The 23359-nt window shown below is 37.4% G+C and overlaps 2 protein-coding genes across 4 annotated transcripts in view; one reads left to right on the top strand and one right to left on the bottom strand.

The window, feature by feature from the left end:
- The window catches only part of SLCO1A2 (solute carrier organic anion transporter family member 1A2), a 138408-nt gene that overhangs the window by 476 nt on the left and 114573 nt on the right, over positions 1 to 23359 (top strand). Inside the window, exon 2 of one of the 2 annotated variants that reach the window (XM_025401667.1) lies at positions 20182 to 20309. The exons of the other annotated variant lie outside the window; for it this stretch is intronic. The gene's annotated coding sequence lies outside the window, so the exon portion shown is untranslated. The remainder of the gene's footprint in view (positions 1 to 20181; positions 20310 to 23359) is intronic. 2 annotated transcript variants of the gene reach the window in all.
- IAPP (islet amyloid polypeptide) lies at positions 16942 to 21845 on the bottom strand. Of its 2 annotated transcripts, none has more exons than XM_025401672.1 (3): positions 21725 to 21845; positions 21300 to 21394; positions 16942 to 18202 (listed from the first exon to the last, which is right to left on the bottom strand). In XM_025401672.1, the coding sequence occupies exons 2-3, from the start codon at positions 21377 to 21379 to the stop codon at positions 18013 to 18015; spliced, it is 270 nt and encodes an 89-aa protein (XP_025257457.1). In that variant the 5' UTR covers positions 21380 to 21394; positions 21725 to 21845; the 3' UTR covers positions 16942 to 18012. The 2 variants fall into 2 exon arrangements, with proteins under 2 accessions (XP_025257457.1, XP_025257458.1); XM_025401673.1 differs by having other exon boundaries at positions 21300 to 21414; positions 21725 to 21801.

The raw sequence follows: 23359 nt of genomic DNA, 5'->3' as shown, positions 1-23359 counted from the left end.
AAAAAAAAAAAAAAAAAAAAAAAAAAAGAAAAATATCTAAATAAAAAAAAAAATGTTATGCAAGCCTCTTGCTGGGATAATTTACTATTCCGCAGGACCAGCATTCTAAGCACTTTTTCTTCTCTGTGCACAGCTGATTTTGTAGAGGTGGCCATATCACCTTGTTCAGGAATAGCTTGCTGTAACTGCGGTATGTCTCGCTGCACATTTCTTTTTCTTGTGGTTTTTTTTGTTTTTGTTTTTGTTTTGTGTGTGTGTGTGTGTGTGTGTGTGTTATTTCTGAGACAGAGTCTCACTCTGTCACTCAGGCTGGAGTGTGGTGGTACGATCACAGCTCTCTGCAGCCTCTACCTCCTGAGCTAAAGAGATCCTCCCATGTCAGCCTCCCTAGTAGCTGGGACTACAGACATCCACCATGACTTCTGGCTAATTTGTGTGTGTGTGTGTATGTGTGTAAAGATGGGGTGTCATCATGTTGCCAAGGCTGGCCTCAAACTTCTGGACTTAAATAATCTGCCCACCTTGGCCTCCCAAAGTGCTGGGATTACAGACTACTGTACTGGCCCAATATTTTATACTGTTGCTGAGCCACTAAGGCAAGCTGACCAGAATGGGAAGAAAGATGTACATAGACACTGTCTTTTGAAGCACTGTCTTGTGCATGGGCCCATGTTTCTTTCTTGAAATCTATGAGCACCTAATCTGGAAAGGGGGTTTTCACTTACAGACACCCTAGATTTATATTTTCTCTACAAAGGTCACTGTGCAATGTTGAACCATGGCTGTGCTCTGCTTATTGCTAGATTGATACAAGGTTTATTATCAGTTCTGTTATTATTTTATAGAAGTAAGCACTAGGAAATATGTTTACATGAAGATGGTGTTGAGGGAAGGCATTTTACTACAGTAATGTCACTTGGTTATTTGAACCCTCTATAGTTATATGTCAAAATTCAAATTGTGTTGCAATATCAAAAATTACTGTCAATTGTTACGTTGGCTTTCTTTCAAGTCTGTTGAAAACATTCAAAATTTTTACAGAAAAATACATTAGTTATTAGAATCTTTCATTTTGCTGATTTCTGAGAAATATACCTTACAATTTTATCTAGATTGAAAAAAGGATTACTAACTGTATCTGTTTATCTCTTATAGTCACCTTGTTTTTGAAGCTACACATAGATTATATCAGCCTAAAAAAATTAAATTGGACATTGTCTATTGCAGAACTTTCTTTGATAAGCTGAGCAAAGATTTATTTATCTTTGCCAAATTAAAAATTTTTAAGCTGGCTGGTCTCTAAGCAGCTTCAAAAATCTTGACAGAGCAACAGAAATAAATATTTTTGAGAATTTTATATCTATATTGATTAGAATTTCTTTCACAATTGAAAATGGTTAGGTTTCTTATTATGCATCTAGTAGAATCAGAGTTTATCATTCTCTGAACGGGAGTAATTAATCTTAAATAAAGGAAACTGGTTTTCTAAGGTTTAATGCATTGTTACCTAGATTGCTTTTGGGGAAGCAATGAAAGTCACTGTGCAGTGTGAACCATGTCTGTGTTCTACCTATTGCTAGATTGATAGAGGGTTTATTATCAGTTGTGTTCTCATTATGTGATCTTGATCTTTATCTGCATATATATATATTCTGATTTTAAGTGTACAATGAAATCTTCTGGTGGAAAATTAACTACAAAACATAAGGTATTTGGCCAGTGCTAAACAGGAGACTTAGAGAAATATGGTCTCATGTGATTCTACCCCAGGAGGCATGAATTATTTGATTATGGGAGAGGAGGATGAAATATGCCACAGTAAGATTTAGAATCGGTGAGAGATAAGTCCTTCCTTTTGTAACATTTGAAAAGGAAATTATGCAGAAGCCAAGGGTTGGGAAAGAAGGACTAGCATGATGACTAAACTTAAGATACATTTTTAGAGAGGTTGGCTTTTCAAAAGGGTCTACATGGAAAATGAAGAATTGAAAGTGACTTCTCTTAAAACTATTCATGTTCATGTACCCCTTGGAAAATTTTATGCATTCTAAATATTCATATACCTTGGTTTGGAGAACCTGTTTTAGACCACCTAGGGAACTTGTAAAATAAAGTTGTAAAATATACAAGAACAGGGTTTGTGAAAACTCTCATTGCCAGCATGTGTAACAGGTTGTGCAGGTAGAGAGGTGCACTAGAGATCAAAGGGTAGAGATAAAGATAAAAGTCGTTTCTGTAGAGAGTGTTGTGCTGTGAGTCCCACTTTCACTTCTGTTAGGGAAAGGTAAGCTATTCTTTCTTCTGATTTAAAGCCTAGGGAGCATAACTTTAAGTTTGCTCAGAGTGCTTTATATTTGTCCTCTGCAGTTTGGGAGACACAGGGGACTGGCGTCCAATTCATATTTAAGAAATTCAAGAAGTCTAAAAGGCAAAAGGCTGTGGCTGGATCCACCTGCCAGGAGGTGAATTGAAGAGAAGGCCACATTTAAAAAAGAGCTTCACGCCAGCCAGCCATGGGTTACCCAGAGCTAGTTTGGGGCTGTCTTACATCCAGAATGATTGGGTTGTATGGAGTGGTGATGAGAGTTTAGTAGAAAGAGGCTAAAAGTGTAGGTTGACTATCTAAAGTTGCAGGGAGAAATTGGATGTGATAGTCAGAGGAGATGCATTTACCCTGCCAAAGATACTGCAGGTGTCAGACCATGAATGAGGGGTGGGATCTCCAAAGAATTCAAGAAAGTGGCCTTAAGAGAAAGAGTCAGTTTTAGATACTGCCCTGGGCAAAGGAATCAAGGAAGACATTTCTTCCTTCATTAACTCTTCCCCTTTAAGTTTCAACTCTAGAGGAGATAGAACAGCTTTGTTCAATTGTAGGAGAAAAAGGAAGGCAGAAGGAGAGAAACTAGGATGAAAAATAGAGAAATAACCTAGACCCTCTTCCTCAAATGTAGACTTTGGACCTGATATAGTGGGAGGGAAGGAGATTTGGTTTACATAAAGTGCGAAGTGAACTAGACATATTAATCCAGAACTGCGCCTTTTGGGGGAACTAAAAGTGACCAGAAGGCTTTTTTTTTTTCTTTTGAAAGTCAACGGAAAGTAGTGCAGCCTGTTTGAGATTACAGTTAGTGTCAGTGGAATTAAAAAAAAAAAAAAAAAAAAAACTGGTCCTATAAAATGAATTTGGTAGGCAGTGGAGGAAGAACTAGCCTCTTTTCTAATATCACCATATACATCCCATTTGTTCAAGTTACCTGCGCCTACTATCCTTTTCAAATGTAAATATTGCTTGGGAGTACAACAGTGCATTATCACAACTTTCGAGTATTTTTCAATAACACACCTCTTTCGGTAAATATTGTCCTTATGCTCAGAAAGACACTAGAATTATAATTTTTCCTTCTGCAACTCTCCTCACTTTGGCATGCTGTTACTAGTTTTTCAGGTTATATATATATTTTACCATTTAACTTACAGACAACTTCATGAATCATGGAATAGATTTTGTTTGAGAGGCATGTCATCATCTCCATGAGATGGAAATTGATAAGGACAGTCAAAGCATTTGAATCAAATTTGGGCTCCTCTATAAATGGATATTTTCAAAGGAGAATTCATCACTTATAATAATGCTGTAAATCTTGGTGTTAAAATCCATGCTAAATGGGACTCATTGGTAAGGCTGTCTAATATCTAAATTCAGTATGAACTATAATGTCAGAAAAATCTTTGATTTTGCTGTAATATTTTGTTACATTTACATGGAAAATTTCAGAAATTTATACATTTTAAATCTCTTGAAATCGTTACTTCTTGTAGACAGCCAAAACAAATAAGTGTTCAAAGACATGTCCTACCTTTGAAATGGGGACAGAAAATAAAAAATGGCTTAGGGGTTGCTTAATACTGCTACTTAGTGGCAGAACAAGGACAAGACAGAGCTGAAGGCTGACAACTTTTCAGTTAATTTGTCTAGCAGCAGGAGCTACCAATTATTGAAATTTATAACATTTCAGGCTCTCTAAGAGGGACTTTACATAATTTATCTCATTTTTTATATGCTATGTGGATATATAATCTTTTTAGGATTCAGCAAAAGAAGATTTAGATATCTCCTATTTGAGTCAATTCTAGGAAGCCTAAGAGATCTACCAAGATGGCCCCTTGGCAATCACCAAAGCATCAGAAATATTTCTGTTATTTGGATTTAAAAGTTAGTATCAATTCCATTGTTACAGTAGCAGCTTGAGTGTTCCAAAATGTCATCCAAGTGCAATATATGATGTAAATGTTTGCAAGACAGGAAAAAAAATAGGAAAATGTAGACTGGGAAATGTTGTTGGGGGAAATTAGAAGTTGGGGAATAAGAAAATAGTATCTTTATTCTTCCACGACCTCCTGCATTGCGTTTTACAAACCTTATCATCATTTTAACTATAAATATATTTGTATTTCAGATTTTCAAAAGGCTATCTTTCACAAGTTTATCTTCTTTTCCTTTCTGTGGACATTAGACACGGTCTAAGGTCCATATGACGATGTTTTTGAGTAAAATAAAGTATGCAACAGTAATTTAGAAACTCAAAACTATATAAGTTTACTTAAGTTTGGCCTGTATGGTCAGATGCCTCCTGACACTACAAATATCTTTCTGTGATTTAAAATTTTCTATGAAACTCTAGAAATAAATAGCTGGTAATGTGAACATAGTTCACCAGCATTTTTGTCTTACAAATCACACATTTTTGATAGTAACTATCTACGATCCCATCTATTTTTATAAGAATATAACATGGTAATCTAGTGTAACAGTATACATGTATTTGCATTTTAAAATGAAGAAACAGTATGTAAATATTAGGCTGGTGCACAAGTAATTATGTCTTTTAGCCATTAAAAGTAATTTAATTTTAACGTAAAAGTTCATTAGTAATATAATTATATACTATAATTAGTAATATGATAGCATTATATAATAAAAAGCCCATAGGAAGCATTTTATTTTGAAGAAGAAACAAGATAGTTTACTTTTCCTATTCATTTTCTTTCTTGTATCTCTGTGGGTGCATGATTTTTTTTCTTCATTTCTTAGTGGCACTTATGCTATTGGTGATTTGTATGTGTGTGCCTACTCTTTATGCTGTAAATCTTGGTGTTAAAATCCATGCTAGATGGGACTTACTGGTCGGGCTGTCTAATAGCTAAGTTCAATATGAACTATAATGTCATGTCAAAAAATCTTTGATTTTGCTATAATATATTTTGTTCCATTTACATGAAAAAATAAGTTCTTCGTATGGATATGGAAGACTACAGAGGTTAGACTGTGTTTTGAATTTCTGGTTTCCAGTTGGCACACTGATCATTTGTTAACTTAGGATCTTAGCTTATGAATAAATCTTATCTGCATTGGATAAGACTTAATAAGTCTTAATCTGCATCTGGATCTTAACTTGTTAATAAGTCTTATCTGCATAACATTTTGGCCATATTTGTGGGTATTTCTACAGACTAAATAAAGTTTTAAATATATATTTATAAGAAAAGTGAGAAAGCAAAACGTGTAGGTGGTAATATAAGCTTTGCAGAGGGTAATTTCCAGACACAAACATACAGTACAATGTACCTGTAATAATTATAACTATTTTTGACAAGTAAATTGATATCTTGATGCCTTCCTCTACTATAGATGAAAAAACAATTTACCTCAGATTACTGGTCACAGTGACCCTAGCTCATATTTGGTTGTAAAGTAGTACATTACTCATTTTAGGTTATTCAGCTCCTAAACTCGCATATATTGACAGGGCAACATGTACTACAGATGTAAGAGATTTTAAAGCTATTGAAGAGGCTCAGTACATTATGTCTTAAAAATAGTCACATTTAAACATCCATTGGATTGCTGTATTATGGTATTTATAATGATGAGGTACAAAAGGGGCTAGGTCTATGTTTGCATGTACTCTGGAAGACAAATCCTACACTTGCAGCATTTTACCAGTTGCAGCTATTAGAATTTCCTAAACATCTTGACCTGTGGGCTTACATGTTTCCTTATTTTTTTTTCCAGAAGTCTTAGAATCAAGAAAGGGCCTTATATGAAAGTAGTGAAGTGGCATAATATTTTTGAGCACTTCATGCTTTGGTCAATGCCACAGGATCCTAGAATTTTAGTTAATGATTACAGTTAAAAATTACTAAAGTGTTGTATTGCTAGGGGTATGAGTCCATTTTCATACTGCTATGAAGAAATAACCAAGATGGGGCAATTTATAAAGAAAAAGAGGTTTAATGGACTCATAGTTTCACATGGCTGGGGAGGCCTCACAATCATGGTGGAAGAAGAAGGAGGAGCAAAGGACATCTTACATGGTGGCAGGCAAGAGAGAAGCACAAAGGAACTGCCCTTTATACAACCATCAGATCCTGTGAAATGTCACTATCACAAGAAGAGCATGGGAAAAACCTGCCCCCGTGATTCAATTACCTCCCACTGGGTCCCTTCCATGACACATGGGGATTATGGGAGCTATAATTCAAAATGAGATTTGGGTGGAGACACAGCCAAATCACATAATTCTGCCCCTGGTCCCTCCCAAACCTTATGTACTCACATTTCAAAATACAATGTGCCCTTCCAACAGTCCCCTAGAGTCTTAACTCATTTCAGCATTAACTCAAAAGTCCAAGTTCGAAGTCTTATCTGAGACAAGGCAAGTCCCTTTTGTCTATGAGCCTGCAAAATCAAAAGCAAGTTACTTCCTAGATACAATAGGGGTACAGGCATTCGGTAAATACACCCATTCCCAATGGGAGAAATTGGCCAAAACAAAGGGGCTACAGGCCCCACATAAGTCCAAAATCCAATGGGCAGTCATTAAGCCTTAACATTCCAAAATGATCTCCTTTGATCCATGTCTCATATATAGGTCATGCTGATGCGAGAGGTGGACTTCCATGGCCTTGTACATCTTCACCTCTGTGGTTTTATAGGATACAGTGCTCCTCCTGGCTGATTTCACGGGCTGGTGTTGAGTGTCTGTGTCGTTTTTCCAGGTGCACGGTACAAACTGTTGGTGGATCTACCATTCTGGAGTCTGGAGGACAGTGGCCCTCTTCTCACAGCTCCACTAGGCAGTATCCCACTGGGGACTCTGTGTGGGGGGACTCCAACCCCACATGCTCCTTCTGCACTGCCCTAGCAGAGGTTCGCCATGAGGGCCCTGCCCCTACAGCAAACCTCTGCCTGGACATCCAGGCGTTCCATACATCTTCTGAAATCTAGGTAGAGATTCCCTAACCTCAATTCTTGACTTCTATGCACCCGTAGGGTCAATACTATACGGAAGCTGCCGAGGCTTGGGGCTTGCATCCTCTGAAACCACAGCTCGAGCTGTATCTTGGCCCCTTTAGCCACGACTGGAGTGGCTGGGATGCAAGGCACCAAGTTCCAAGTACACAGCAGGAGAGCCCTGGACCTGGCCCTGGAAATCATTTTTCCTCCCTAGGACTCAGGGCCTGGGATGGGAGGGGCTGCTGTGAAGGTCTCTGACAAGCCCTGAAGATATTTTCTCCATCATCTTGGTGATTAGCATTTGGCTTCTTGTTACTTATGCAAATGTCTTCAGGTGGCAAGAATTTCTCCCCAGAAAATGGGTTTTTCTTTTCTACTGCATTGTCAGGCTGCAAGTTTTCCAAACTTTTATGCTCTGTCACCTCTTGAATGCTTTGCTGCTTAGAAATTTTTTCCATCAGATACCCTATCTCTCTGAAGTTCAAAATTCTCTAGGGCAGGGGCAAAAAACCACCAGTTTCTTTGCTAAAGCATAGCGAGAGTCACCTTTGCTCTAGTTCCCAAGAAGTTCCTCATCTCCATCTGAGACCACCTCAGCCTGCACTTCATTGTCCATATCACAGTGTTTTGATCAAAGCCATTCAACAAGTCTCTAGGAAGTTCCAAACTTTCCAACATTTTCCTGTCTCCTAAGCCGTGCAAGTCTCCAGGAATTTCCAAACATTCTCACATTTTCCTGTTTTCTCTTCAACCCTCCTAACTATCCAACCTCTGCCTGTTACCCATTTCCAAAGTTGCTTCCACATTTTTCCACATTTTTAGTTATCTTCACGGCAGCGCCCCACTAATCCTGGTGCCAATTTACTGCTTTAGTCCATTTTCATACTGCTGTGAAGAAATATCTGAGACTGGGTAATTTATAAAGAAAAAGAGATTTAATGAACTCACAGTTCCACATGGCTGGGGAGGCCACACAATCATGGCAGGTGAAGGGGAAGCAAACACACGTCTTACATGGCAAAAGGCAAGAGAGAAGTACAGGGGAATTGCCCTTTATAAAACCATCAGATCTCGTGAGACTTATCCCCTATCATGAGAACAGCATGGGAATAATCCACCACCATGATTCAATTACCTCCCACAAGGTCCTTCCCGCAATATGTGGAGATTATGGGAGCTACAATTCAAGATGAGATTTTGCTGGGGACACAGTCAAACCTTATCACTAGGTATTGTTATATGCTAAGGGCTTTTTATACATTATTTCATCCTCATATATTTGCAAGGCAGATTTTTAAAAATATATAAATAATAAAGTTGAAGCAAAAAGAAGTCAAGATATGTATACAAAGTTTTAAAAAAGAGCCAGTATCCTAACAAATGTTTGCCTGATTCAAAAAATCCTGTCTTTCCCACTGCACCAATGACTCTACTGTAGTATCTTTCACTGTCCTATTGATTTTTTGCTCTTCAGCATCACAGCAGGACATTCTTTAAATTTTAAATTTTACTTTAATATGAAAGTTGAAAACACTTAGACAATATCTTTTGGTATAGCCAGATAATAATCATAAACTTAAAATCAAATAAAGCTCTGAAAACTGAGTTTGAATATCTGGGTACTCCAAGGGCTTGGTTCTGGTTCATATCCTCTTCTATTTTCCAGTGGCTTTTCTGCAGGAGGGGTTCCAGAAAAATATGGTTTCTAAGCACCTCATAAGGATCAAATATTGTTTTCAGAAGGCTGATGAAGCTTCAGAAAAACAAATGTTTCTGTTGTCTTGCTCCTTTCCCTGTCTTGTTGTGCCAGCCTCCTCTACCCATCCTCCAGGTTAACATATTAGGATTTCAAAACCAGAGTGAAATAGATGCTTTAAATCCTTATCACACCCAGACGTGTGAAGAAAAGTGATTGCAAATGTATATGGCTCTCAAAGCCCAACCAGAGACATTGTACGGTAACAGGACTCCTTCATGCCCTTCTCTTTTGCTCTTTTTCCGTTTTGCTTTCCTTACAGTTTACCCCTACCATTCCTCTACCAATGTTCTTGCTGAAGGTGCCTATCCTGTTCTCTTAGGGCTTTGCTCTTAACCAGCTGTTAGCTAACTTCAACTCTTATTTGATATTGATGAGAGTTTTTATTTCAAGAAGGATTTGTCTTTTAATGAGAGATTCTTTGACTAAAAAGCACTTATTATGCACAAGAATGAGTTTCACATTATAGAAATTTATGGAGTAAATTCTGGACAGAGTTTCTGCTCAAGATCTGTTGCTTGATCAGGTTATTTACCAAAGTGGAGGCATGGAGTCTATACAGAGAAGTGAATGATCAGAAAACAGAACAGAGTTTTATAACAGTTATAGCTGTATGTGGGACCACAGCCTCTTAGCTTTCATGTAAGCTTATACTAAATTTTCAGCATTTCAGTTCCAGAGGTTTTGTATTTATATATTTATGTGATAATCAGGGCATTATGTCCATGAAGGTAAAAAAGGTTTTTTTGTTTGTTTGTTTTTTGGTTTTTTTAGTTTTCTTCATTTTATTTTATTTTCTTATTTTTTTTCATTATACTTTAAGTTCTAGGGTACATGTGCACACCGAGCAGGTTTGTTACATATGTATACATGTGTCATTTACATTAGGTATATCTCCTAATGCTATCCCTCCCCCTTCCCTCTGCCCTACGACAGGTCCCAGTGTGTGATGTGCCCCTTCCTGTATCCAAGTGTTCTCATTGTTAAAAAAAATCTAAGTGGACACTTTTTTGATATATTTCATTTTTCTTTTTATAATGCCTATCCATGATTTCAATTTTTAAAGTGTTTATTAATGCAGTTTGTTATCTATGTGGTAAGATTTCTCACTACTTAAATTATATCGTTTTAGAATTGTAGAATTTCTTCCTGCTCTTCTAATCTACTTACAACCCTGATAAACTTACCAGATATGCTGTTTCTATATTGTCTGCGATATCCTTTCAAGGGTTTGTGTGCCACTTCTTACTGATGTAACCTTTGTTCTAAATAGCATAAGGAATGTTCCCACAGAGAAGCGGTGGATTTTCAGAACCAGTATCTTTATGGTTCTTTAAAAATTTTGTAATTCTAGATGTGGTTGTGCAGTACAAGTTTCTTTGTGTCATTTTGTTATTTGAGCAGAGAAGGTATCTGCTTATGCAAATTTTATTTAGGATTTGGGGAGATTGATTTCATTATTCTGTTTCCCTTTTTGTTCATCTTTGAACCTTTCTCTGCGTTGTTTTGTACCCGCTTTTGTGACTGACTTATTTTCTTCTCTGTCTCTTTTAAAATTCTTAATAAAATTAATTGAAAAAGTACCCACTGTAATACCATACCATTCTTTGGTTTGTGTAGTTATCCTTATTAATTCAGTTATCACTGAGTGGACATTAAAGATATAACAGATACTTCGCATATTTTATTTCTAATCTTCAAGAAAACTATGCAAGATAGATATTACTTTCCCTGTTTTACAAAGGAAGTATAAGATGCCACACTCTATCAACTTAATCACACTGCATTAAATTATAAATCTATATTAAAATAATTTGTTTTTTCCTTATTCATAGAGTAAATGTAGTCAACCAATATGTATTGAGCATCTGTTATAGGCAAGTAATGGGCTTAAATGTTGTGGGGATTACAGAGATGACTCATACATCCTTGACCTCAGTTAGTCACAGGTTCTACCTGTGAATTTCTTCAAGGTGGTCTCAAAATCCCAACCACTAATATCATATCAAGTATAAAAATAAGCTAACTAAACATGTTCAGTCACTGAGTGAACGTCTGTAAATTCAGAACCTGTATTTATATAGACTCTTACCTGTGTAAGACTCTTATCTATGTATGACTGAAAGAATCATGACGGGCTCTACGCACAGTGTGGTCTTTGAGCAGAACCAGGGTACAGTGTAGATCCCAGAGGTGAGGAAAGGATATTTCAAGGGAGTAAGTTGTATAAGCAAGAACGTGGAGGCAGGTGAGTGTGGGGTATGGGATGGTTAATGCACAAGGGAAGCAGTAATGAGGCAGATGAAAATATAGACCAAAGTTCCATGGGAAGGACATTAAGGGACCAGCTACAGGATGTGGGTCTATTTAGTCGGTAAAGGTTTTATTGAACCATAAAAGAAAATTTTCTTAGTTGTATACAGAACAAAGAAAATAGAACAATCCCATTTGGATTTTAGAAGAAAAAAAAGATGTGCTACCAGCAATCTTTCAGTGTTGGAAATATTTAATAAGTGTATTGATTTTTTTTTAACTTTCTTCCAGTTAAAACCTTAAAACACAAAATAAAGCAAAACAAAAGTATTCCATGATGGGTAGGGTAAAGATTGTTATTCTCAGTGTCAGACAAGGTGATAACTATTTTAGTCTCATTCTTCTTTTGCCTGACCTGTTTGTCCAGTTTCAAGACAAACTGATTTGGCATGGTCTGACATTCAATAAAACACAGTGCAAAGTGGGAGTAAAAGAAAAAATTTTTATTTGGACATGATGTAGAGAAATTTTCTGGACTTCTGAGTCAATATACCTGCGTTTCAATCCTGAATCCACCCTTACTATGTGATCTTGGATAAGTTAGCTTCCTCTCCTTTCTCCTTTCCTTTTCTTTTCTTTTCTTTTCTTTTCTTTTCTTTTCTTTTCTTTTCTTTTCTTTTCTTTTTTTTTTTTTTTTTTTGACAGAGTTTCCTCTGTCGCCCAGGCTGGAGTGTAGTGGTGGTATCTTGGCTCACTGCAATCTCTGCCTCCTGGGTTCAAGCGATTCTCCCACCTCAGCCTCCCGAGTACTTGGGATCACAGGTTTCCGCCATCATGCCCGGCTAATTTTTGTATTTTTGTAGAGACAGGGTTTCACCATGCTGTCCAGGCTTGTCTTGAACTCCTGACCTCGTGATCGGCCCACCTCGGACTCCCAAAGTGCTGGGATTACAGGCGTGAACCACTGCACCAGCCATTTTCTTTCTTAAAAATTTATTATTGGCCAGGTGTGATGGCTCAGGCCTGTAATCCCGGCACTTTGGGAGGCCGAGGCGGGTGGATTATGAGGTCAGGAGATCGAGACCATCCTGGCTAACACTGTGAAACCCCGTCTCTACTAAAAATACAAAAAATTAGCCGGGCGCGGTGGCGGCGCCTGTAGTCCCAGCTACTCGGGAGGCTGAGGCAGGAGAATGGCGTGAACCCGGGAGGCGGAGCTTGCAGTGAGTGGAGATTGCGCCACTGCACTCCAGCCTGGGCGACAGAGCGAGACCCCGTCTCAAAAAAAAAAAAAAGGAAAAAGAAAAAAAAATTTATTGTCATTTCTTTATTTCAATAGCTTTTGGGATACAAGTGGTTTTTGGTTACACGGATGAGTTATATAGTGGTGAATTCTAATATTTTAGTGTACCTGCCACCCAAGAAGTGTGCATTATATCTAATGTATAGTTCTTTATTCCCGGCCCCCTCTCATCCTCCCCCCTTCTGAATCTCTAAAGTCCATTATATCACTCTGTATGCCTTTGCATAACTCATAGCTATAGCTTAGCTCCCCCTTAAAAGTGAGAACATACAGTTTTTGGTTTTCCACTCCTGTGTTACTCTGCTTAGAATAATGGTCTCTAGCTCCACCCCAGTTGCTGCAAAAGACATTATTTCATTCCTTTTAATGGCTGAGTAGTATCCCATAGTGGGTAGATACTGTATCTTCCTTACCCTTTCATTAGTTGATGGGCACTTAGGTTGGCTTCACACCTTTGCAATTGTGAATTGTGCTGCTATAAACATACGTGTGCAAGTGTGTTTTTCATAAAATGACCTCTGTTCCTTTGGTTAGATACTCAGTACTAGGATTACTGTGTCAAATGGTAGACCTACTTTTAGCTCTTTAAGGAATCTCCTTACTCCTTTCCATAGAGATTGTACTAATTTACATTCTCACTTGCATTGTGTAAGCATTCCCTTTTCCCCACATTTACACACTATCTATTGTTTTTCTACTTTTTTCTTTTTTCTTTTTTTTTTTCTTTTGAGACAGAGTTTTGCTCTGTTGCCAGGCTGGAGTGCAGTGGCGCGATCTCAGCTCACTGAAACATCTGCCCCCTGGGTTCAAGTGATTCCCTTGCCTCAGCCTCCCAAGTAGCTGCGACTACAAGCACGTGCCATCATGCCTGGCTAATTGTTTGTATTTTAGTAGGAATGGGGTTTCACCATGTTGGCCAGGATGGTCTCCATCTCCTGACCTCATGGTCCACCTGCCTCAGCCTCCCAAAGTGCTGGGACTACAGGTGTGAGCCACCACACCCGCCTGTTTTCTGACTTTTTAATAATGGACATTCTTGCAGGAGGAAGGTGGTGTCTCATTGTGGTTTTGATTTGCATTTCCCTGATGATTAGCGATGTTGAGCATTTTTTTCCATGTTTGTTGGCCATTTGTATATCTTTTTTAAAGTAAATGTCTGTTCATGTCCTTTGCCCACTTGTCAATGGGATTATTTATTTTTTTCTTGGTGATTTGTTCGAGTTCCTTTTAGATTCTGGATACTAGTTCTTTATCGGATGTGTAGTTTGCAAATATATTCTCCAATTCTGTGGGTTGTCTGTTTACTCTGTTTATTATTTCTCTTGCTGTGCAGAAGCTTTTTAGTTTAATTACTTACATCCCATTTATATATTTTTGTTTTTGTTACATTTATTTTTGGGGTCATATACCAGTTAAACTCTGCCATTTTGTCTCTTAGTGTATATACTTGAGCCTACTTACCCAGCTTCTGAGATCTTATCTGGAAGCTGCTGATAATCAGTTTCAGGTGTCAGAATTCTATCTATTGGGAGTCTACCTTTCCCTGGTGCTGGCTGCCACCAGTTATTATTTCAGAGAGACAATTTGACAACCCCCTGACCATCAGCTGATGGTCGCCTGATAATTCTTGGTTGAGGGTTGGGCGAATGGGGACATAGATGGGTGTGGTAGGGTTGGGGAACCCTCTCGTCACTGCTCATGCTTGCCTAGCTACCCATTCTAGCACGTGGAAGCCTAACTCACTCAGGTTACTCAAGGGTACCTATGATTTCATGTACACACTGAGAAAGGTTAAGATAAACGTAGTCACCAAAATTTTACTGTTGGTACCTCTAATTACAGTAATTTAGTTATTCTCATTATTTTTTTCCAAAGTAGTTGTGCGAAACCAGAGAATACACTCAGTAAGCTCCCTGGCAGTAAGGCATTCTCAACCTTAATGTATTTGATTCCTTACTGAGCTGCAAATACCAACCTAACTAAGGAAATAATGCTGAATTTGTCTAAATGCTTCCCTTTCATAAGAAATTTAATGAATAAACTTTAGAATAAAATCTACAATTAATATCTGATGTATCCACATAGTAACCTTTGTGTTATAAAGTGTTATAGAGTCATTCTAACTATATTTTAATCCCTAGCACCAGAGGTTGTTGGGTTACTATTCATAAGTCCTCTTGTTTAATTCCTGGGAATTGTATGCTACCATAGCCAATGTCCTTGAACATCATATGCACTCATTAAATTGTGTTAACACGGGCTGGGTGCGGTGGTTCACGCCTGTAATCCCAGCACTTTGGGAGGCCGAGGCGGGTGGATCACCTGAGGTTGGGCGTTCAAGACCAGCCTGACCAACATGGAGAAACCCCATCTCTACTAAAAATACAGAATTAGCCAGGCATGGTGGCGCATGCCTGTAATCCCAACTACTCGGGAGGCTGAGGCAGGAGAATAGCTTGAACCCGGGAGGCGGAGGTTGCAGTGAGCTGAGATCGCGCCATTGCACTCCAGCCTGGGCAAAAAGAGTGAAACTTCGTCTCAAAAAAAAAAAAAAAGTTGTTAACACTAGAAAGAGAGATGGGGGAGTTGAAATAAATTATAATGTTAAATAACAAACACATATATGTAATATTTATAAACCTAAATATAATGTTGATATTATAAATTATGGCATATTATAAACTACATATTATGTTATATATATTTATATTATATATAGACGGGATATGCAATGAAACTGTAGACTATTGTGGGAAATTTTTCAAATAAGCTTGAGAGATTATAATTTAATTATACCTTATTCAATTTGAAATACTGGGTTTGAGTCCACTTTGAAAGAAGGACCAATAATTGAACATCACAACTATAAATCTATATATTCACCTATTTATTTCAATATGTAATTCATGACATAAAATGTATTATAAATATATTTGTCTGCCTCTATACACTCATGACCACTACCACTTACCACCACCAATGAAAGCCTCTACAATTTGGTAATCTAAGACACACTTCATATAGGGAAATTTTAACATAGAAAGGTAAGTCAATGAGTCAAATTTCCACTTAGATTGAAATGCTTACTTTTCCTATTTTTTTAAAAGTACAAGTTGAGTGCCTTTAGAAATGGCATAACGCAGCATGATGGCAGTTTATCTGAATTAATGCTACTTCCATAGGTTCCTAACTCAAAGTCAGGGAAAAGCAGATATTCTATGTGGGGAAAAGAAAGAAAGATCAGACTGTTACTGTGTCTATATAGAAAGAAGTAGACATAAGAGACTCCATTTTGTTCTGTATTTGAGATGCTGTTAATCTGTGACCCCACCCCCAACCCTGTCCTTGCAAGAGACATGTGCTGTGGTGACTCAAGGTTTAACTAATTTAGGACTGTGCAGGGTGTGCTTTGTTAAACAAGTGCCTGAAGGCAGCATGCTTGTTAAAAGTCATTACCATTCTCTTAATCTCAAGTACCCAGGGATACATACACTGCGGAAGTTTGCAGGGACCTCTGCCTAGGAAAGCTAGATATTGTCCAAGGTTTCTCCCCATGTGATAGTCTGAAATATGGCCTCGTGGGAAGGGAAAGACCTGATCGTCCCCCAGCCTGACACTTGTGAAAGGTCTGTGCTGAGGAGGATTAGTGTAAGAGGAAAGAAGGCCTCTGGGCAGTTGAGATAGAGAAAAGCATCTGTCTCCTGCCTGTCCCTGGGCAATGGAACGTCTCGGTGTAAAACCCGATTGTATGTTCTATTTACTGAGATAGGAGAAAATCGCCTTAGGGCTGAAGATGGGGCGTGCTAGTGGCAATGCTGCTCTTTATGCACTAAAAAGGTTTATGGAGTTGTTTGCATATGCATATCAAGGCACAGCACTTTTCCTTAAACTTATTCATGTCACAGAGATCTTTATTCATATGTCTTTCTGCTGACCTTCTCCCTGCTATGATCCCATTGTCCTGCCACTTCCCCTTTTCCGAGATGGTAAAGATAATGATCAATAAATACTGAGGGAACTCAGAGACCGGTGCCGGCGTGGGTCCTTTGTATGCTGAGCGCCGGTCTCCTGGGCCCACTTTTTCTTTCTCTATACTTTGTCTCTGTGTCTCATTTCTTCTCTCAAGTCTCTCGTTCCACCTAAGGAGAAATGCCCACAGGTGTGGAGGGGCAGGCCACCCCTTCATTCTATGAGAATCTGACTCAAAGCAAAGCATTTCATCTCCTGTCCAACACTGCAGCTGCTATCAAAAAAAGTGTATCATACACATAAACCTCTGCCAGAAATGTCCAATTTATTAAACAAAGGAAATAATTCCTATACAGCAAATAGTTTCCAGACGTCTGTGGTCTTTTAACTGAAGACACGATTAATAGAACACAAGTTGTTTTGCAATACCCTGCATAAAAACACGATTGAGGTTTGCTGAAAGCCACTTAAACAGAATAAAGGGCATATACATTTAACAGAAGCTCACTGCTGCTAACACACAATGAAACTCTCATGGATACAAAGTGGTTTTATATTTTTAAATAGCTTCTTAGAACCAGCAAGCACAACAAACAATGGACTTTAAAAAATATTTTGACTGAGTCAGGAGCAGGATTTTCTTTGTTTTTAAAACAGCATCCTATCATTTCAGAAATCTACTGCAAAAAGGAATTGCTTAACACGAGTACTTACAATTACTAATTTGCTTAACAGGGGTACTTACAATTGCTAATTTTTTTTCTTTCTTTCTTTCTTTTTTTAATTTGAGACGGAGTCTTGCCCTGTCGCCTAGGCTGGAGTGCAGTGGCGCAGTCTCGGCTCACTGCAACCTCCCCCTCCTGGGTTCAAGTGATTCTCCTGCCTCAGCCTCCTGAAGAGCTGGGATTACAGGCATGTGCCACCACGCCCAGCCGAGTTTTGTATTTTTAGTAGAGACAGGGTTTCATCATGTTGGTCAGGCTGGTGTCGAACTCCTGACCTCGTGATCTGCCCACCTCGGCCTCCCAAAGTGCTGGGATTACGGGTGTGAACCACCACGCCCAGCCCAATTACTGATTTTCTAATGTTAAGAATAATAACTTTATTATTAGCTGTTTACAATTTACTGAGGTTCAAACTTCTGTTTTCTCCTTTGTTCTTAAACCTGTGCCACTGAGATATAGGTCCCAAAATGATTTTTTTATGCTTTAAAATAAAAATCTACAGTAAAAACATTTCATTTTAAAATATACCATATTTTTATTACGGGACCTTAGTACTGTATATAAAACAATCTTTTGACAATGTATATGTCCTGGCAACAAACATCAGATACACAGACCATATATTCACACTGGAAATGAAAAAGGCAGTGTTAAATTATACAGGAAATCTCTAGAACATAAAACAATAACTATAGAGTTACATCGTCCTCTAAAGGGGCAAGTAATTCAGTGGCTCTCTCTTTAAAACCTCTACTGCATTCCTCTTGCCATATGTATTGGATCCCACGTTGGTAGATGAGAGAATGGTACCAAAGTTGTTGCTGGAACGAAGTAAAAAATTTGCCAGGCGCTGCGTTGCACACGTGGCAGTGTTGCATGTCCGCTTTTCCACCTGATGACTGGTGACATGAAACAAATGTGAAAAGTTAGAGCCTTACTATTTTAGTTGGATCCAGCCACGTGACGTCAAATATCTCGTATTGATGAAAACTAAAGAAACAATTTTCACAAAAGTAACTCAACTTTGCGAACACCTAGATGACTGAGTTGGTTTTTTTGTTTGTTTGTTTGTTTTTGTTTTTGTTTTTTTTTGAGACAGAGTCTTGCTCTGTCGCCCAGGCTGGAGTGCAGTGGCGCGATCTCAGCTCACTGCAAGCTGAGTGAGCTTCACCCCATTCTCCTGCCTCAGCCTCCCGAATAGCCGGGATTACAGGTGCCTGCCACCACACCAGGCTAATTTTTTGTATTTTTAGTAGAGACGGGGTTTCACCGTGTTAGCCAGGATGGTCTCGATCTCCTGACCTCGTGATCCGCCTGCCTCGGCCTCCCAAAGTGCTGGGATTACAGGCGTGAGCCACGGTGCCCGGCCTAAATTGCTTTTCTAAAAAACACTTTTCACCTAAATATACTATTCAGCATATATAAGATTCTATCTAAAGCAATCTTTAGGATGGAAAAAGATGTCTAAAATGGTTAATAAAAGGCATTACCTCCCCAGTTTCAGGCATTTTTTTCTCATTGACTACCTGGACAGGTAACATATCAGCTAGTAACAAACATTAAAGTAGTTGACCACTTACAGGCACATATACACATGGAAATTCTTGACTTTAAGAGAGTTTAAACAGAGATGACAATAAGCCAAAGTATAACTCTTAAATTGCCTCTCTTTTAAATTGTCGCTCCAGAGTTTTAAAAATGGCTTTAAAGTGCTTCCCTGCTCTCAGCTCTTAACATTCATCTGTGGAAGTCTGTGAGCTCCTGCAGGGAGATCCTAGTGATTACATCTTGCCATCTATGTAATTACATTTTTAACTATCCTTTGATTACCTGCCAGGCAGATACTTACAAGGGAGTGTAAGAAAGTTGGTGGGAAAGTATGTGATCCTTTTATCCTATTTCATACATTTACAAATTGAAAAAATCTCTAATGAGATGATTAAATTTTATGAGGAAAATTACACTGAATAATATTAGTTTTATTTTTGAAAAGAATTTTAAATTTGACACATTTTCCACATATATTTTCCTAACTTTCTGTGAGATACGTAGAATAGTACATGATTTAACATCTCAGCATGATAAATCATACTCCCTTTAACAAATGTTCAAACATACTCATTTCAGGCAACACATTAAAAAGCAATTTGAAGACTGTTTTACAAGATTTCTAATAATTCAAAGTTAAAGATTGTTAGACTAACACCAAAATAATTTAATAATAAGTAATATTATATTACATATTACCCTATTTCTAAGAGAAGTTTCTCTCATAATAAACAAACAAGCATCTATAAAATCATAATGGACTGGGTTCTGTGGCTCACTCTTATAATCCCAGAACTTTGGAAGACTGAGGCAGGAGGAAGGCTTAAGCCCAGGAGTTTGACACCAGCCTGCGCAACATAGGGAGACCCTTTCCCTATAAAATAAAGATAAAACAATTAGCTGTGTATGGTGGCAGGTGCCTGTGGTCCCAACTACTTGGGAGACTGAGGTGGGAGGATCACCTGAGCCCAGAAGGTCAAGGCTACAGTGAGCCATGATTGTACCACTGTACTCCAGCAGCCTGGGTGACACACAGAGAGATCCTGTCACAAAATAAAATTTAGAAAAAGAGGGTAAATGTGCTGAGAAAATTTCCATATCTATTGAAAGAAAGTATTAAGATATAAACAGATATAGTAGGAAATACTACTGATTTTCCTATCATCATTCAGTTATTCTGCTTATCAGAAACTTCATGTCATTTTAAAAGTTATTTTTATCCAATAAAAATCAAATAGAAAATTAGAGTCAGTTCTGAGAAGAACACCCTGTAAACTAAATAAATCTTGAAATGACAAAAAACATGATTCTTGCTATTTATTATACATAGGTGCTGTAGAAATCTTTGCATACTGCTATGGGCTTCCAAGAAAAACGATCTCAAAGGAAAACAAAGACAAGATGATGATCATTCTAATGGGAAGAGTTCTAATATGACAATGCACACTCTTTACAAAGGTAAACTTAATTCTCCTTGGTGTTAAAGAGTGTGTAAGTTCAGTGCCATAAGACTGTATGGAGCAAAACTGATTTAGGCACAAACAAATCCTCACTATATTATTTATGACTTATGCACAGATTTGAACTTAGTAATCCTTTAAATTAATGGAGAATTACAGTATTAAAGTTTCAGTTTGAAAATTGTAACTACTCTTAAAAGTTTTACCTGACATAATTTTTAGACTTCCTTAATTACTATTTAAATGTCAGGAAACCTTTCATACAAAGACTTCCCAGGAAATCCTGACGTACATGCTCCCTATTGAAAGTAATTTTAAAAAGTATTAAGTTTATAGCAGCTTAGAAGTAATATGAAGATTAACTTTTTATAAATCTGTTTCACTCACAGAATAGCTAGCTAACAATACAGAATAAATCCCCCAACAGCAAATGACTTTTTAACTAGTTCTTTTATGTTTCACATCTTAAAAACATTAATTTGCTCCTGATTGTTTCTATACATTTCCATTTCCACAAGATGTAAAAGTTTTGAATATTTCCAGAGACATTTGAGGAAAATAAAAATCTAAGTAAATATACAAAAAGAATTACACTTGGTACAAAAATATATGCTTTACTTAAGTTCCTCTGGTTTGTTTCAGTATCAGGTTAATACAGGAGAAATTACTATCTTTTGATTTTTTTCTGCTTCATGTTCTGGCTTTGCCCCTCTAAGTTCCAAGACCATATTTCTCTTGGAAATATGCTGGAAACTAAATATGTAACTGGAATTATCCATTCTTGTCTGTCAGAAGTTCCATCAAAGATATTTATTTGCCACTGGTGTTATTTTTTAAAAAACACAGAATTCAAGCAACAATGGAATAACTGAAGGTACTGTTCTTAAGCATGATATAGTCAGAAATTTAAGGCTGTTAGTCATTTGACAGTATTTAATTCTAATTTTCCCACACTTTACAGAAGAAATAGGATCTTAAAGTTACCAACCTTTCAATGGGTGTAGCTTTCAGATGGTTTAATGCAAGAGAGAGCACGATGAGAAATACTTGCAGCTTCAGAATGCACATTGCTTCTCAAATTTTCTGCAAAGAATAATCCAGCACTGAAATCAAGAGATTTCTTACAGTTCTAATTGATGTAATTTTAAATTAGAGCCTAGTTTTTAAAAGAAACATCTTTTTAAAACATAATTTAGAAGCATCAAAATTTTTATTGATTTAGTCCCTAATACTGTCTACTTTTCAAGTAATTTTGAGATTTTTACTTTCCCAATTTCCTTATCTAAACAATCTGAACATTTATATTGTAATATGTTCTCCCTTTAGCCTTCTTTGAAATAAACCATGAATTTAACACCAAGTGTACATTTTTCTAAATAAATAAAACTTTCCCAGAAATAGGAAATTCTTTACCTTTTAATGTTTCAACGTCAGCAATATCAGCAAATGCCTCTGACAGAAAGAAAGCTTCAAGAAAAGAGCCCAAGCTTGTATCCACTGGAATATTTACCCCCTCATTTGCTAACTAGTAATCTAGCTCTTATATACCCCTCACACTTTTCTCAGCTCTGACATCAGGCAGCTCAGAGAGCCTTGTCATTAATTTCCATCCCTATAGATAGAAAGTACCTCACAGACAGCAGAAGCAGATGGGTCGTTATTACATTAACTCTTCAGCAAATATTAACGTAGCAAATACAGAGTGTCCTTGTGCAGTTAATGGTGTGTCATACACAGCCGAAGTTTGAATTTGCCATCTTTGTAAGACACAAGTGAATTTTCAAGAATTAAGTGTATCTTATGGTAAGGAACTGATAGAAGGTGGTAAGGATAACAACAAATGTGCATATATGCAAATAAAGAAATCACAGACTTTTGGTATATCTAAACCCAAGTGACCTCAATGGCTGAATCCTATGAAGCTTCAGAAGTAAATGGAGATATTAGGGGAAGGTGTATAAAAAGGGCATAAAAGAGAAATCAAAAGTCATTTACAATGAGGTGAGGGGAGATTTAAAAGCATAAGAGTAATGGAAGACCTACTCCGTGGTAGGGATTATTCTAGGTACCAGAGATATGACAGGGAACAAAACAAGATTAGAATGAACAACTGCTACATAACCAAATGAATAAAAAAAATTCATTTGTTGGCACTTACATAGAGATCCGTAAGTATATGTAGTCAAGTAGTTTTTGGATGACTTTTTCCATTCATTCTTACACAGAAATTTGCAATTATTTTGAAAGAACAGATTTGTTTCCCTGTAGCTTCATGAGAACATTATGAATGGCTTGACTCAGTACTTTGTACTTTGTCTTTTAAAATGACTTAGTTTTTAAATCTTTCTCCAAATTGCTCTTTTTTTTTTTTTTTTTTTATTTCTTTCTCTCTTTCTTTTTTTTTTGAGACAGAGTTTCCTTCTTTGTTGCCCAGGCTGGAGTGCAAAGGTACGATCTCAGCTCACCGTAACCTCCGTCTCCCGGGTTCAAGTCATTCTCCTGCCTCAGCCTACAGAGTAGCTGGGATTACAGGCATGCTCCACCATGCCCAGCTAATTTTGTATTTTTAGTGGAGACGGGGTTTCTCCATGTTGGTCAGGCTGGTCTCGAACTCCCGATCTCAGGTGATCTACCCGCTTCGGCCTCCCAAAGTGCTGGGATTACAGGCGTGAGTCACTGCATGCGGCCTCTTTTTTTGTATTTCTAAATTATATTTGTTATCTTCGTTATTAATATAGCAACTTAATGTCATGTAAAGCAAATAAATTTCAATTGTCAGTGAAAATGTGCATGCCTGTGTAATCTTAAAAAAATTAAAGTTCTCAAACTAGAAACATTAGTTCATTGATTTCACATACTTATTGAAAGTGTAGTAACATAGTCTGAAGGTGTTTGGTAGAGATTTCAGGAGGAAAGAAACAAACTTGTTTAGAATCCGTGTTCTAATTATTCAATGATTCTACAATTTTAATATTTTCTGTGAAATTTACTGATATTCCAAAATAAAAAAAAAACACACACAAAATAAAATCAAAAGATTTGGAATGA

The sequence above is a fragment of the Theropithecus gelada genome, chromosome 11 (genome assembly GCF_003255815.1).
Source record: "Theropithecus gelada isolate Dixy chromosome 11, Tgel_1.0, whole genome shotgun sequence".
In the NCBI taxonomy this organism is placed as follows: domain Eukaryota; kingdom Metazoa; phylum Chordata; class Mammalia; order Primates; family Cercopithecidae; genus Theropithecus; species Theropithecus gelada.
The sequence above is the reverse complement of the archived record's forward strand: the minus strand, read 5'-3'. Positions and strand labels throughout refer to the sequence as shown.